Source organism: Siniperca chuatsi, linkage group LG5 (genome assembly GCF_020085105.1).
Source record: "Siniperca chuatsi isolate FFG_IHB_CAS linkage group LG5, ASM2008510v1, whole genome shotgun sequence".
Classification (NCBI taxonomy): domain Eukaryota; kingdom Metazoa; phylum Chordata; class Actinopteri; order Centrarchiformes; family Sinipercidae; genus Siniperca; species Siniperca chuatsi.
In genome coordinates this window covers 20,265,489-20,282,129 of record NC_058046.1, presented here as the reverse complement: position 1 = coordinate 20,282,129, position 16,641 = coordinate 20,265,489, and the positions used below count along the sequence as shown (strand labels likewise).

The 16,641-nt window shown below is 39.3% G+C and overlaps 2 protein-coding genes across 4 annotated transcripts in view; one reads left to right on the top strand and one right to left on the bottom strand.

The window, feature by feature from the left end:
* The window catches only part of bmpr1ba (bone morphogenetic protein receptor, type IBa), a 71,364-nt gene extending 65,332 nt beyond the window's left edge, over positions 1 to 6,032 (top strand). For both annotated transcript variants that reach the window (XM_044195539.1, XM_044195540.1), the window contains one exon: positions 22 to 6,032. In XM_044195539.1, the coding sequence (XP_044051474.1) occupies positions 22 to 147 (126 nt within the window). In that variant the 3' untranslated portion in view covers positions 148 to 6,032. The remainder of the gene's footprint in view (positions 1 to 21) is intronic.
* The window catches only part of unc5ca (unc-5 netrin receptor Ca), a 191,885-nt gene continuing 177,664 nt past the window's right edge, over positions 2,421 to 16,641 (bottom strand). For both annotated transcript variants that reach the window (XM_044195537.1, XM_044195538.1), the window contains 6 exons: positions 16,362 to 16,530; positions 13,468 to 13,701; positions 11,673 to 11,822; positions 11,055 to 11,219; positions 8,798 to 8,976; positions 2,421 to 6,395 (listed from right to left, as the gene is read on the bottom strand). In XM_044195537.1, coding sequence (XP_044051472.1) covers positions 6,233 to 6,395; positions 8,798 to 8,976; positions 11,055 to 11,219; positions 11,673 to 11,822; positions 13,468 to 13,701; positions 16,362 to 16,530 — 1,060 coding nt within the window. In that variant the 3' untranslated portion in view covers positions 2,421 to 6,232. The remainder of the gene's footprint in view (positions 6,396 to 8,797; positions 8,977 to 11,054; positions 11,220 to 11,672; positions 11,823 to 13,467; positions 13,702 to 16,361; positions 16,531 to 16,641) is intronic.

Below are 16,641 nucleotides of genomic sequence, written 5' to 3'. Positions count from 1 at the left end.
CATAAATCTGCATCTCCTCAGTGTTTGAGACAGATGGGGAAGCTGATGACAGAATGCTGGGCCCACAACCCAGCCTCCCGCCTCACAGCCCTACGGGTCAAAAAGACACTTGCCAAGATGTCAGAATCACAGGACATCAAGCTGTGAGCGGGCACTGCCAGGTGTGTGTTTACACACATAGAAAGGGCATTAACAGTCACACTGGCTCTGGTCCAGGCCGCACAATCCTTTGTCCTGGGAAGAGGAGGCGGGACAGGAAGCAAGATCATCACTTGGAGATCGAAGGATCACAAACTTTGAGTCCAGATGCCCAGAACTCTTCATACCAAGTCCCCCTTGAAAAAAATTATTACAGGACTACGGTGGTTAACTAAAACTTAATTAAAAACAGTCAGGCCCTTTGTGGCCCTGTTCTGTCCATCAGAGAAGATGAGACATTTTTATTTCAGACTAGTATGAGGACTCTAAAACCAGTTCCTGTTCCTGTTCACATGTTCCAAAGGCCTTGGAGAAAGAGATTGAGTTTGACTTGGCACTGTAGCTGCAGAGATACACAAACAAGCTACTGACTAGTGAGTGGAATACTATATCACTGCTTTCTGTGAAAGCTACCCTACCTGTAAATGAAGGTCCGATTGATAGAACGGAAAGTATGTGCTTTAAGGCAATCTGTTATTGCAGCATGACAACTCCTTTCAAAGCACTGTCACCCCACTACTGCCTTTATGTTGTAATTGGATTGAACACACTTGTGTCACTCTTAAATTGACTGCTTTTGGCTACAACGACTGACACTAAAAAGTGTACTTTAAAAGATTTGTTTACGCTGGTAACGTTTGTAGACACTGAAGAAAAGGTATACCTGTATTTTTGAGTTGTGATGGGATATGAAAGTTGCAAAAGTGTATTTTCCATGTAAAACTCAAACTCTTCAAGACTATATGTGAAAAATAAAGTTTCTATGTCCAAATAAATTCTGGAGTGAGGCTGTACATGCCTCAGTGTTTCCTTGCCATTCAATAAAGAAAACCTGCATGAGGAGAGGAGGCATTACAGTAATGGAGCGACTGAAGCAGAACAGTGCCATCCGTAGGTGGTCCACAGCAATCACAGGAAGGGGAGTCTGCCAAGGCAATCAGACACTGTTGTACAATAACTGTAGTGGTGCCTTCTTGCTTGATGATGTAGTGATTATAAATGTGTGGAATTGTGCCTGTGTTAGTTTAGGGGTACCACAAGTCGTTTGTGGACCAGAAGCCTTCACTTAGGATATAACAGTCAAACACACACTATTGTTGAAAAATCAGCTGGTCCTGGAAAACATCCTCAGCTATCCCCAAACTATCGCACCACCAGAATTACCCTGTGGACAACACAAGGTCACTTTTCTCCTGACCACGAGGCTACCTCATACATGTAAATGAAAAGTACATGTTGAACTGCCTCCCCGTAATACACCATTCGCAACTGTCACACTGAAATCAAATGGCAGAGTCATTAAAAAAAACCATCATCTGGCTTCTATCAGGCGAGTTTCACCACTAATTCAAATTCTCACATAGTAGCAGCCAAGTATTTGTAAGCTCAAACAGCCTTACTGCCTCAGTATAAAATGGTTCTCAAGGTAAATCTGGAAACCTTTCATCAAACTTCCACAGTGGTCTGCCATCACAGCAGTGCCAGTTGAGATTCCCCTCAAATGGCACCAATCCATTAATTTTTAGCCATTTGTACTTGATACATTTTCCTTCAGTTCAGTTTTTTTTGGGGGGTCTCTGCCAACTAAAATAATGGGATGCTCCGTCACTGTGGCAGATTTGTTGTTTTAAATGCCCTTACTTTCCTCTTGGGTGTTGTGCCTTATTTAATCTGTACCTACTGTAGTTGTCTGTGAGAGAAAGTGCTGTTTTTATTCAGTAAAAAGGTTGAACATTCCACCCAATAAAGTGTTTCGCTCATCCACATAGCTGATGCACAGTTTGTGGTGGCTGAATGAGATGCACACTAACAAGTCACTTGGCAGCACCTCTTACTGTTAAGGCATGCTCTCCATATTTTCTTTGGTAAAAAAAAAAAGCGGCATGCCTCATTACAACCCACAGGTGCTGCTGAGCACACAGCATGTTAAACAGTGACACCACAAGGATTTTCTGTTTCAATTTCCTCTCCTTCAGGGTACTTTATCCAACTACTTAAAGTCTGGAACCTGTAAATATGAATTTCACAGGGGAAAAAAAGGTATAAAATCAATGTATTGCAAACCAAATGTATATATTCATGGTCTACAAATTGCATTTGTGACCGTTCCCCCTGACAGTACAAGCTGTAATAGTACAAAATGTGAGAAATGTAAGTGTAAAACCATTTCCTGATACAGTTCTGCAGAAATAAGCCAGCATATGCGCTACACATTTTCAGCGTTGCTTATAAATATAATTTATTAATTGTCTTAAAAATTCTTTCTTACACTTTGTACAGAAAACAATTAGAGGAGATAGAGAGGCGAGCATTCAGCAAGATTGAGCAAGATTCATGAAGCGTGCCAGAATTAGCTAAAATGGACCAACACTACCCCGCACTAATCAAATCAAATCACCCCCAATAGTAAAATAAAAATGCACTCACAAGCACAGCTCTAGTTATAGACTTCTATCATGATAACCAATGCCAAGTTTGCATAGTAGACACTGCTTTTACAAAAAAGGAAAGAAACTTAAATAAAAAAAACTTGAAACATACAAACTAGTATCTAACTGTACTGCTCTTTTTTTATATTCTCAAATTTGCCAAATATAGCTCACAGTACACAACTGTACATACCGTGGATAGAAAAGATTTTTACATACTTTGATATCTTAACACTACTTTCTTCATTTTCACATCACAAAGGTTCACGTTCTGGAGGCCTACATTTGCTCTCCTCATATGAAAACTCCCCTTTTCAGTCTACTCCATTAACAAACAGTCTATCCTGCTGGTAAACTGTAGACTTGGAACATGGCAAAGATTTGATTTTGGGTGAAGTTGCACAGTAACTGGTAACTTTCATTTCTTAACCGATTGTTTCCTTGCGCACGCTCCATCGGTTAAAATTTGATCTTGTATTCTGCATTTGAGTTAATAAGAAATGTTGATGTTTACATTGTATGAAAGAGACACTGTCATGACCTTTGGGTTCATACTTTGTTCTGAAACAAACTTGATGTTTTAGGCTTTTATCCCCAAAATGTACACAACTCTTCCCTTTGATTTCCTCACATCTGACATCAGCAGTTACATTTGAAAACATACAAAACATGCACTGTCATTTAACCAAACACCTTTTCTAATTTGTTTAATAAGGCCTTTCAAAATTAAAACATACTGAATTTTGAGACGTCCGTGTCCACTACGTCTGGTTTTACATTGATACAAGAGGTCCGATTTTTAACTGGCATATTTCTGACCGACTAAACAAAGAAAGAAAAATCAGTGTCTCAAGGTTCCCTTCTGCGTGGACAACCATGAGATGAAATCTGTCACGAAGAGGTAAAGCTCTGACCTTTAGTACTGGTGTTAATCAGCCTTTGTTTGTCAGCCTACTTGGATTTCTTTACAATATCCTCTTCAGTATGTCCTCTACATAGCTGATGTTTAGTTTCATATGGCGTCTCTCCATAGTTCAGAGCAGAAATATCTCAACTCCATATTTTGAATAGTTTACATGGTTTTTCTTTAAACTGAATGTTCATGTTGTCACTAAAGCCACTACAAATAAGGCTGCTTGTCTTTCTTCAAAGCTGGCTTGTTGGAGTTGCACATTTTTCATCAGACACCGTTGACCTGAGTCAGCGCGTACATTTGAAAGCCAGACTTGGTTCTCTGCGATGTTCTGCAAAACACAAATATATTACACTCCATTTTACATAGGCCCCTTCAGTTGGTATCCTGACTTTTAGCTCTAAATCACAACTTTTTCAACAAATACACCATGAGTTGGAATGTTAGTTGCTGACAGAACATTGTTTTAGATAAAGGGCAACTAACTGATATGTTACAGATTTTATCCCACCACCTAAAAACATTAAAATGGCAACAAAAAAATGTTAATGAAATAACACAATAATGACCACTGGAAAAAATATTATGCTAATACAGGTCATTAAAATGAACATGATAATTATGTATTTACACATTTCAGACGATTAAAAAAAACGTAAATGCTGTTATTCTTCTAAAGCCACTGGATGGTGCTAATGACCAGCAAAGTCATGGTGATGATCACAAATGAAATCACATGTGGCCTGACGGCAGATAACACAACTGACATCCTGTGATGATGGGACACCGAAAATATGAAAGATTATATTATATTATATAGATATATCTATATCTATATAGATATAAATATATATCTATATAAATAGTTATGTAGGCTATATATATTTTAGTAAATTAAAATATGATTGATAAAATCTGTATATTGGATACATTTAGCGGCAATGAATGTTATCAGCTGTATTTAATTCACTATCACATAATACTATGGTACTTTGTATATTACTTAATTTAAAAACACTTGTGTGTTCACACGTGTTTTCACTTCAAGTTCATACCCTTTTGCTTTCTCTCTCTTTTCTCTGAGTTGGACCCTGTCCAGAAACAAGCCTCAACAGCCTATCAGAGAAACTCCTGGATTTGAGGTTGTGGTAAACCAAATGTGGTAGCCATGGCTTGCATTCTCCACCCTGCATCACTCTCAACTCCTCTTTGGGGAGGAATAGAGCAGCAGCATTACTGCAGATAGCATGCTAACACTTGATTTTAGTTTGAGATGCATTTGTAGCTTGAAGATCCTCGTTTCAATGCTTTACAATGGCTTGTGGTGAACCTCCAAGTGCAGAAAGGTTTTTGCTGTGTGCTTATGCATACCCCTTTAAAACAAGCATATTAGTACACTGTACTGTAATATACTGTGCATGAGAATGAATTCTCTGCCTTGTTTATCTGTTTATCATAAGTGCAATCTTACATATACCTCAAAACAGACAATTTCACAAGTCTGTCACAACCATACACTACTAAAAATGGCAAACAAAAAATAAGTTTTTACTTTCATCCATCAGAGGTGTAATCACCTTCGATTGGCTTCTTTACGAAAATTAGAGGCACAAGTGAAAAGGCAAGTGGACAGCAAGTTCAGTTGCCTTTGACTTAGTACTTATACATTTCCTGTGACCTGGATGATTTAATATCTTCACGCATTTTGGAGGAAATCCACAAACTCAATTTAACACAAATTTAAACTTATGATGTCACTTATGATGTCAGCCAAAAAGGGAAATCCGTGGTTTCGGGCTTGTTTCTGGTCAGGATCCTTGATTGACAGTCACTGTGTAGCAAATTCTGTTAGCAGGAAATGATCCACACATATGGACAGCAGAATACATAGAGCGTTCCCTAGGAAACGATATAAAGACAACAAACTGTACTGGCAAACATGTACAGCTCACAAGGCTCACAAGAGAAGAGTGGGTTATCTCCCCGCTCTCATTATCTGTTTTCCATCCTGCTCTTACAGATGATCACCTGCAGCTTCTTCCATCATTTTATGTTTACGTCTTCCTTCCCTATTGTAATCAGTTTAGCTTCTCTCTGTGTTTACTCTTGTGTCACTAAAGAGCCTTGTCTCTAAGTCACTCTCTCTTTTTCCCCACTCTACCTTCTCCTTCCCTTTTGTAATCAGTTTAGCTTCCTACCTTTATGATTCTGTTCCATTCCTATAGAGGTTTTCAAGGTCAGTACCTCTTGTTGTTTCTTTTTTCTTTTCTCTGCTTCTCTTTGTTCAGTATAAAGTAACAGCAAGAGAACAACTAGTGGTACACTGGATAAGGTCTTTTTTTTTTCTTTTTCTTTTTTTTTTTTTTTTTAGGTGTGTGTATGTTTTGTTTGTTCCTGATAGACACTGTTTGTGTTGTAGGATGGGTTATCTCTCCTTCGGTCACAAACGACACCGCAACGTTGCTCAAATAAACACACAAAGATACACACATAGTTCCAGCACCCGCTCGAGCACTTCCTCGATTGTCTGTTACCATGTCGGCATGATTACCATGCTCGATCACTATGGCGTAGACTTTTCTTTTGCTCCCATCTAATTCGTTCATTGCCCTTGCTGCAGTATCAACCGTAGAGAATTCACGTGTAATCATCTCCAGAGTTCTGTCATTGTCATGGTAACCACGTTGTTTCGTCAGTGTTCCGTTGTCATGGAGGCTAGGTTACTGTCATGACGACCCATCTCTTCCAGCACAGCAGCCAATTCATTTAGATCTCCATCAGGGAAGTGCTGGGCCTCCCAGAGATCCAGGATCACACCTGTTGGACTGGACTTGGTGGCAAAGTAGTTCAGGTACCTGAACGATGAGGGACAAAAGATATGGTAAATATTTTACTCCAAAAAAGGTTTAATTCTCTCACTCTGTCAGCACTAAATGTCTTAGAGATACAACGTTTTGGTCACGGAGCTTCATCAGGCATCAAATTGACAATATGAAAAAACAACATTATACTAAAGCCACAGGCTGCAGCAATCAAAATGGGAGCCAAATCACAATCACCCGAGAGAATTATCACATCAATAATTGATAATAATAATAAACAAAATGAGACAAACGATTTGTCAAAGTCCATGGAATACAAATGAAATCAGAAATACTTTTTTAAAGCTTAGATGGATAGCGGAGACAGGTCATACAATAACCTTTCCAAGTCCTAATATGTAACAACAGTCTCTGAAAAATATTCTAAAAAGAAAAACAAACCATATTGCAGTGCACAGGTGATAAATCATCCCTTTTTATTTATTACTCATGCTTTAGAAGTTAAATGTAATAAATTTTTACCTGCCGTGACTGCTCTCCTGAGAATTCTGACTTATAACCTAAACTCTTTTAGGTTATCCTTATCCTTATCCTAAGTATGATGATTTCTGGAAAGAGACATTGCTGTTTTCAAATATATGTTTTGGCATTTTGAGGACCACAAGCTGAGTGCCATATAGTCCCATTATAAAAGGCAGACATCTCTACGGCCAATATCTCCAAAACTCTGCAACTCACACCAAAACAATCTAGATGGATAAATAGCACTAAAGGTAAGAGGAAAAATATGTATCTTTGATTTTGGGGTGAACTGTCCCTTTAAGCGTATTGAAAGCACCTGATATCTGACAATACAGCAAGACATACAGAATAAGAACTACCTATAAAGAAACATCCTTTAAATCCTGAATACCACATGTTATAAAATGTAATGAATGAAGGAAGAAATGAAATGTGGCAGGTGAATGGCAGGTGAATTCTTTTTAGAAAATTTACCATTATGTATGTTCAGTTCAAACTGTTTTAAACAAATAAGAAAAATAAATGTATTTTGAAATTGTGTTAGAGTACGAAAATGTTCCAACAAGTCCACAGGTAGAACAGTTTGCTGCTTTAGTGGAAAAGCCACCGACTTGAGTCTCATAGGAATAAAAAATTTGACTTTCTGTTCCTCTGTAAATCCTGTGATTGTACTGTTGGCACACTCTGGTACTGTTTAAACACAACCAGAGGCGTGTACATCACTCCTCTGCTCCTTTCTGTCTCTACTCCTGCAGTTTCTCCTCTTTTTTCATATTTTCTCTCACTCAGAACATCTAATAAGCTATTTTCATCACTTTCTTTCTTACTTTGTTTCTTTCTTTTTCACTTTCAGTCCCAGCCTCCATCTGTCTGCTGTATGCGATATATGGGTATCCTGCTGTTAAGTGAACTCAATAGCTGAGATCCACCTTTTGTTGTTGTCTCAGTACAATAGACCAAAACGTTCACAATTGTATTTGTTTGTCTGTGTGCAAGTGTGTACAGCTCAGGTTTCACTGTTTGTATATACATGAGTATGAAAGTTATGTGAGGAGAGATGGCTGTGATGGCAATGCATGAATCATACTTTGAAGTCAAACAGACATGATGTGTCAGTTACAAGAGCAGAGAGGACAAAACATGGTATTTCCTTGTTACACCATTTTATCATCCTCCTTTTGAAGAGCGGCTTTTAGCAGAAATGTGGAAGTAAACAGCAATTTGGCATTTTTCACCCACAGATTGGGAATATTTGTTGCCCACATTAACAAACTACATCATGAGCTGGCTGCCTGTTGGGACAATGAGGTGCACTTGTGCCCAATTATCCTCTCAATATCTGCTTCTGCTTCGGTAGCTGCTGGTAAATGAACCTCCAGACTGAATCATCAAGTCCCACATCTGGGGATAAAGATGCTACCTGTGAGTCAGACGCAAATAGAGAATTGTATCTTTACTATTTAGGTGCATGGGCGTCCAGCAGTACTGCATATTACTCAAACTCTACAGGGATGCATGTTCAAAATAATGAAATGTGTTGGAATTGAGTGACCAGATTTTTTGTGCACTTTAGAGTCAGCCGTAGAGTCAGTTAGTTGTCAATGCGATTATGCCTCTTTGGTATTTGTATGGGCTATTGTATCTGAGTCCTCAGTAGATAAAATAAGTAATAGAATAAGAACAAGCATAGGGATAAGACTGATTAATCTCAGCTGAACTGCACCATCTGATTTAATCTCTCAAGTCACATTTCAATTCATAGAATTTGAAGCAGTTTTTCTTTTGTTGTTGAAGAGGTGATACAGGCTACCTTAATGAGCTGCCATCCTATTTAAGAAGGAATAAATAATGTTCCAAAACAAGCAAAACGCCTGAGGGAAGCATACAAATAAATGTGTGTGTGTGTGGGTCACCTGTCAAGGTTGAGTTTGTGGGCCAGCATCCTCCAGTCATTGCCTCTGGTCTGTGGTGCATCTAGACTGCCACACAGCTTCTGTCTGATGGATAAAGGAATGCGGAAGGCATTGGGCCCCACTAAGGTTGTGATATTACTGGCTGGGTCCATCAGGGACGTGTCTATGCACTGGACCTCCTGGAAAGACAGAAAGAAACTGGTTGGTTAAAGGAAAAACATTTTGAAAAGTTGAATTCATGGAGAAATTAGGTTTCTGCATGTTGTTGTATATCGTCTGCAGTGGAGACAGAGGAAAACAGGGATGGATCTATGGACAATATACTAGAAAGCCTTAAAAGTAAAATGAAGATCATAATGTGCATCCTTGTGGCAACATTGGCGAAGTTAAATCCTATATAAATCATATTTCTATCTCAAATACATCACTATCTTGGTCCTTCTGACAAAGATTCTGTTTGCCTCTCTGCTGCTTGCCTTCGGTGTGACCAATTAAAGATAAGTCTCCCAATTAATACAAGAGTGAACCAAACACAAAGATCTGCTTCCAAGCACTCTCCCTCTCTCCTCTCACTGTCGATCTCTGTCTCTTTCTAAACCTTCATCCCATTAATCTGCCACTCCTGGGCTGAAAGGAGGCAGCGGCCTAATGAATGTGACTTGGCAGAGGGAAACAACAACTGCCACTGTTGATGTGAATGATTACTATTTACTGCGTCTACTTAGCCCCAATTTACAGCAGAAATCTCTCTGCTGCTGGAGATTGAATGATTGATGCAAAGGGACATCTCTTTTTGTCTGTTGAAATAATAAATGCTTTAAACCTGCTTTACTTTCCATTGTTCAACGTGCAGGACACTGCTGGGCTGGTTGGTTGTCTACAGCATTTTATTTAACGCATAAACAAAGAGACTCACTGAATATTTCTTTAGCTATTCAGCTCTAATTACCATGCCTGCCAAACATCCCATGTGATCATAGTAATTATTCTGTAAGACTAGATATGATGTATTAAAAATGGATTACAACTGATCACTTAACAAAATATTTAATGTTGTGACAAAACTGTCATTGCCCAAATAGAAGTGCTAATCCCCCCCCCCCCTTTCCAACACACACACACACACACACACACCCAAACACCAAAAAAAGGCTGTTTTTATTTGGGAGAAGGCATACTGAAGTAATTGTGAATTTAGTACTCTGAACTATTCTGGCTGCTTCTTCAGTTGAGGTCAAAAGTAAAAGAGGCTAATTGTCTGCATTTGTAAACCGAAATTTCAGCTTTGGGTTGGGGAAAAATGTGCAACCTTGTGCCCTACTGCAGATAGTAGCCAGTATTAGCTTATCACAAATATATCAATGACATGTGTGTCGTATATCTGTGTGTATGTTGGCTGATATGTAACACGAAACTGCAGAACAGAAATGCTGAAAAGGATGTTTGAGAAAGTTTTGAAACTATTACATAATCTTTCTACCTGAGAGCACTAACAAGTTTATTTTTCAACTGTAAAATGTCCCACTCAGTACATATCTTCATCACAATTCTTAAAAAAAACAAACTCTCAAATATTAATATCAGTATTGGCCTCAAAAATCAGTCAGGCTACAGTGCATAACACTGGACAGCTGGAGGAGTACAAAAATATGTGTAACTCTACCTGCTGCTGCAACTGCTCCTCCATATGTAGTAAAAGAATCTATCCCTCTTTGTCAACTTACCTGGTTAAACAAGGGTTAAAAAATTCTAAAGTGCATGAACACCATGGGAGAATTCAAAGCAGTGACATTCCAAAAGAACTGTCTGACCTTCGACCAAAACTGTTCACACACACATGCAGAGGCACACACATTCAGTGACTTTGTGGTTACATGGCCTAGCAAAATCAAAGACGAGTTATTCCACTCGTGTTATGTGACCTCTAGCCCCAGTATGAATGATTGAACAGAGTCATAGAACCATAGCAGAAACCCTGCCTGTCTGACAGATAAAGAAAAACTTAGTGACTTTAGGACCTTTACTACAGGAATGTAGAAGTTAGAAGAAGAAGGAACCTCTCTCTCTCTCTCTCTCTCTCTCTCTCTCTCTCTCTCTCTGTGTGTGTGACTATGTTCATCTCTTTTTAGTATGTATTGTTTCATCCTTCAGTATCCTGCCCTCTGCCAGTGTGAGTTAAAGTTGTTTTCTGCAGTTTTCTTGTATATACAGGCAATAACCAATAAACAGCGTGTCTGTTTTGCTGTGTGCAACTTACCTCCTCCAATGTGTTGCTGAGCTGAAAGATCTGTCCTTCTCCTTCCACCTGCCGCACACACAGTTTGCAGCTGATCTCTGTGGTGGCTGAGCTCAGTCTCTCCAGGGTGAAGGTACAGTGAAGAGTTCTCTGACTGCCACTCCACACCTGATAGAATGGGATCTCCTAGAAAAAGCACAAATAGTAATTTTCAGCAAATTTTCAGGCAGGTAACCTGATGAGTCAAATCTTCCAACTGTGGCTATGATATTGATGTGATGAATGGCTGCACCCTTTAAAAGACGGAATTTGTTGCTAATCTTTAACCCTTGTGGATACGTGAGGTGCTTAGCGAGCTGTGTGCTCTTTTTAGTAACTTTTATTATTCGTGGGAATTCATCCAAGTGAATAACTGTGAAAATATTTTACTCTGGACCAAAGCTTAACGTGCAAAATGACGACGATGCTGCTAGTGCGGCAGAAATGTACATTCACACAAAGCCTTACAATAGTTTATCTTTGTTTGGCTAAATATAAGTAGTACTATATCATTATATATCATTTTCTACACTGTGTATATTGCATTGGGTACCTTGTAAAATATCTTTAAGCATATATGTATGTGTATATCCTTCTCACCTGATACTTTGCGAGGAGTTTGCTCTTCCAGTGTGTGTGTGGCACGTCGTGGATTGACAGTCTCAGATTGTGTGTGCTGTCTTTAAAGTTCAGAGTCTTTGGCTCATCCAGAAGCTTCCCTCCCATCTGGGTCTCCATCTGAAGAACCTCCTACACAAAACCCCACAAAAAACAATGACTACTTCAAACTTCCATCAAAGTTTGCTTATACTTAATCTTCTCACTGAACCATTTATTTTTCATATAGCATCGAAGACTGTAGAAAGCCTTAAATGTATCTTGCATAATTACTGCAGACAATGCCGTCTTGGATGTTGCCTTGAAGTACACGACACCATGAAACACATGAACGTTTTCATTAACATAGCATCACAAATCTCAGTAGCCGTATTCCCTGGATTTAAGCAAAGATTGGCTCTGCTAACTGCACTGAACTGAAGCGAGGCATTAAGATGCTCCATAAAAACCTTGATTAATAATGTACTACCAGTCAAAGTACTGCTGTTGTGAGATGTGGGAAATGAAGCATATCGTTAATGTAAGACAGTAAAATTAAATTACTTCTATTGACTTTAGAAGATGACCTCAATCATATTACTTCTGAAAATAATACACAGAAAAGTAAACTGAATTCTGTTTATTTAAGATTTTTCCATTACTCTTTCTCTTTTTGCTAGCATGTCAAGACAACAATCACTACTTTTCCTTGTGCGCTCTCTTTATAGTTTTAAAGATAAAACTCATCCTTTTCAAATTGAATTCTGCATATCAACTAAGCCCAGAGAGTACTAAGAAAGTATCTGTGCCCTACAGTCACATCGACATGCATAATGGTAAACACACATATCAATAACATCAACATATTTACAGGCTCTTGAACTGTACACATACACTTAAATGAAAAAAATATCATACACACACACACACACACACACACACACACACACACAAACTCTCAGTTATTTCTGATGGAGGACTAAGTTATCAGTATGACTTCTGATGCCTCCTACAACCTTTTCAAAATAATCAATTCCTCCTTCCCATCATCTTCCTACGCGCCAGCTCTACTGTAGATATATGGCAGAGACTTCCCCCCTTTGAAACGCCAACCGATCAATTATACTACACAGAGTCTCCATCATTAAAAAGTCCACCTCTGAACTTTGTTTTCAACCTACAATTGCTTGTTTGAAATGTTAAAACTGAGTATGCGTTGATGTTTGTGTGAGCGTGTGCACAGACAGAGCGTGCCACACTGACACTCGACTTATCATTGCATGCATAAATTACCAATGTTAATCTCCCGTATCAGATGGTCCCTCCAGTCCTTTGAATTTGTTTAAATTCCAAAGCATCGTTATTTTGACATTGCTTGACCCTGTTTTGTTTACAGCTTCTCAGCTCATTTCCAGAAGACTAGAGGTGAAAAAAACCTTCTATTTATGACTCTAGGCATTTCTATTCAAGCTATAATATATTTTATTTCAAATGCAAATTACCAAGGAACAGTTTAAGCAGGGGTGGGTCCAAGAGAGAACAAAATCCCTCCCAGGACTAAAAGAACACAACAAAGCACTCAGCCTAAAATATCACACACCTCTTCCTTACCGTCACTGTTATTCAAGACATAGGACAAACTTGACAATTGTGCATACTGTAGATACACATTGTATATTACATGTTCATAGTATGTATGTGTGTGTTCACATATAGGTTAATTCAATAGACTAAGTCTCTTAAAAAGCAACTGAGCAAAAAAATATTGGTTTTGATTAATTTAGTTTCAAAACTTTACCTTGAGTGCATCCTGTGTATCATCCAGGCAATAGACCCTGATGTGATAGTCCAAAGTTGTGCATGAGACGGGTCCAAAAACAGCCAGTTTGAGCCTCTTGGCGGCTGCCTTGCAGACTGACTGGCCCACCAGGCAGTAAGTCCCCAGAGTCTCTGTTAGGATGTGACATGCCTCCGAGTCCATCTGTACATAGCAGGGGGTGGTGAAGTTTTCCTCTCCCACTACAACCACATCCTGCAGGAATCATACACACACAAAGTCAAGCACATTTTTAAACTTTCAGAGTGTCATGTTGGGTCTATGATGGGTGGCTGAGACTGGTCATATACTATATAAGTTATGAATTTACCATGTGAGCATTTACTCATCTCAACTGAAGAGAGATCTAGGGTTTTATTTAAGGCAGACTACCTTCAAAAACAGGTCTTTATTTCCAATCACTGCTGTAGTATAAATATATTATATATTACTAAGTAGCTTGCCTGTCTTTTGATCTACTCCCGTTTGCAGCAATCATTTGCTGCTGTCAAAGCAAACTCAACATTTCCTCCATCTGTTTCACATTAAAACCCCATCCAGGGAATCAGGGGCATAATTCTCTAACTTTCCTGGAAGGCTTTTATTGTGAAACACCTACAGGAAATTCTGCGTTTTTTCAAAATTAAGAAAAAAAAATTGTCAGTGTGGAATCAGTCTTAAGTGTGTGACACCAGCGTTTGTCATACAATACATACTGTGATCAACATAGTGATCGGTACAACATAACTATGTTCTTGTGCTGATAGAGAAACTGTGGAAATGTAGATTATTCTCAGTTTACAAAGTGAGCCACAGTCCAGGTAATTTTGTTTGCTTCCCCCTTTATTTGGGAACAGCCTTTATTTGTTCATACAGACAGCTTTTAGTGAGACACGGGCATTATTTGAATACTGGCTTTATTTGCAGGTGTTAAGCCACAGTTTGTGTGTTAACATAACACAACTGCTGCATTTGGAGCCATTTCCACTAATGCAAACAACCCAAGTAGGTAGCAGGTTGTGGTTTCTAACTGATGCATTCCTCTGTTGCTATAAACAGGTATTTTTCAATGCGATGCCAGTACTGATGTGTGTAGAGCTGTGCTAACTATATAGAAATCATTGTTAAGCAACAGAAAGCCCAACTGTAAACGCTGAGTTTGAATCATTTTGGCTTGTAGATCTTTTTAATAAGTCAATAAACAGTGTGTGACTCCTGTTGTTAGTCTGGAAATTAATCTTAGAAAAGATTTTTGATTCACCACATTGTGGATTCCTTTGTTCGTGTTGAGACACTGAATTGAAATGTAAATGCATGTCTGGTTATACATATGACTTCTGAAAGTAAATCAAGGTGTCCATTAGGAGAATGATAACACTTGTTTGGAGCTGTCATCTGTGAAGTGTGTCCAATCCCGCTGTGATTATCTGCTGGCTGTTGCTCATATAATTTCTAAAGCTCTCTGTCACAGCCTGAGTTATGGTAAATCCATATGGCTCTTTGGGTTGAATGAGGATGCACAGGCTCACTGTGTTCTGTGTGCTCACTAGTGACTCTTCAATTAGTCGTGCACATCCATCCATGTTTGCGTGTGTGACTGCGAGTAATTGAGTGTGCACGTCCGTGGATGCAATCGTGCTTTGGCATGGATCCGTTCTACATGCACACGGGTGATACAAATATTGAGTTTTGAATCACAGTTCACGTGGAGTTGTGTTTCCTGCAGATGAACGAACCAAATCAATACAACGAGGTAGGAAAGCAATATGGTATGAATCTGTTATTACTGGTAATCACAACTGTGGCTGCTCCCTCCTGATGTGAGGGGAATTCAATTACTTTCCTCTCCCTGTTTTGGGGGAAAACAGGGAGAACTTTCTGATGGGAAATGGATGTTCTACTGCAATAAGAGAAAAACAAATTGACTTCCTGATGAAATTCCACTTTTCATTTTTCTCGTCTTTACCCACTCTGCACTGAACCCCTTCTGTCTCTCTCTCTGTCTGTCTCTCACTTGCACACACACACACACACACACAATTTTATGCATGGCTAATTGTGCAGAGACATTGTGTTGAGCTGTGATAAGCAATAGAAGACAGCATACGGGGGCCTTGTAGACACAGTGATGCTGCAAGACAGCCTTATCACCCACACCCAAGGATACACACACGTCACACACACACACACACACACACACACACACACACACACACACACACACACGCGCGTGCGCGCATACGCAGTCACACACACACACAAAACAGATTGCTGAGGTAGAGACTTCACGCTGAGAGACACGGGAGAAGGGAGAGAGAGAGAGAAGGGTAGAAAAAAAGGAGGGATAGTAACATAAGAAGAAAGATGAGAGAAGAGGAGGACGGCAGGAGCATAACAAATTGCTTCTGATAGGAGTCTTCAACCCCCTGCTTGTCTACTAGCCTGTAGGCACTTTATGTTTACCAAATTTTCTCTCCTTTTCTTTCTTTTCCTCTCCCTCCCTCACTGCATGTATCTATCTATATCTGATGCAAGCTATTCTTCTGGGGGAAAAGATGATAATGTATGTGTGCATGTATGTGTATATATGCTGTGTGAGTCATACTGTGTCATGACTGTATATTAATAATTTGCAGTGACAGTACAGATGCGTGATTATTTTGTGTACACATATTATTTGCAGACTTCTTCATGTTTGGATTATTTAACTGTAGTATGTGTACATGTTTGTGTATCTAGATGTATCTCTAAATGTATGTTTATCACTATTCTTTGGCAACAAAGTGGAATTAAAAAGTCACACATTATAGCTCACTAAAAACAGAGCAACATACACATTACACACAAACACAGAAGACACAGTGTTGAACACTCACCTCCCACTCTCCCATGGTCAGTTGGTTCTTCAGCTGTATGAGCCAGTCTTCCTGGACGTTGTCAGCACAGTGGTGGATGGTGAGGATCACTGGTCTGGTCAGCAGGGCTCCTGGAGGTCCACAACTCACCACTGGGCTCAGCACTGTCTGGATGTCCTCTACCGGGGGCCTGGAAAAGACAGATAACACAGAGGTAAAATGATTCTTCAGAAAAGAGCGACAGGGGGGCTACACTGTTGGCCACCAGTTAGTGTGAGCATCAACTGCAGAAAGCTGTATT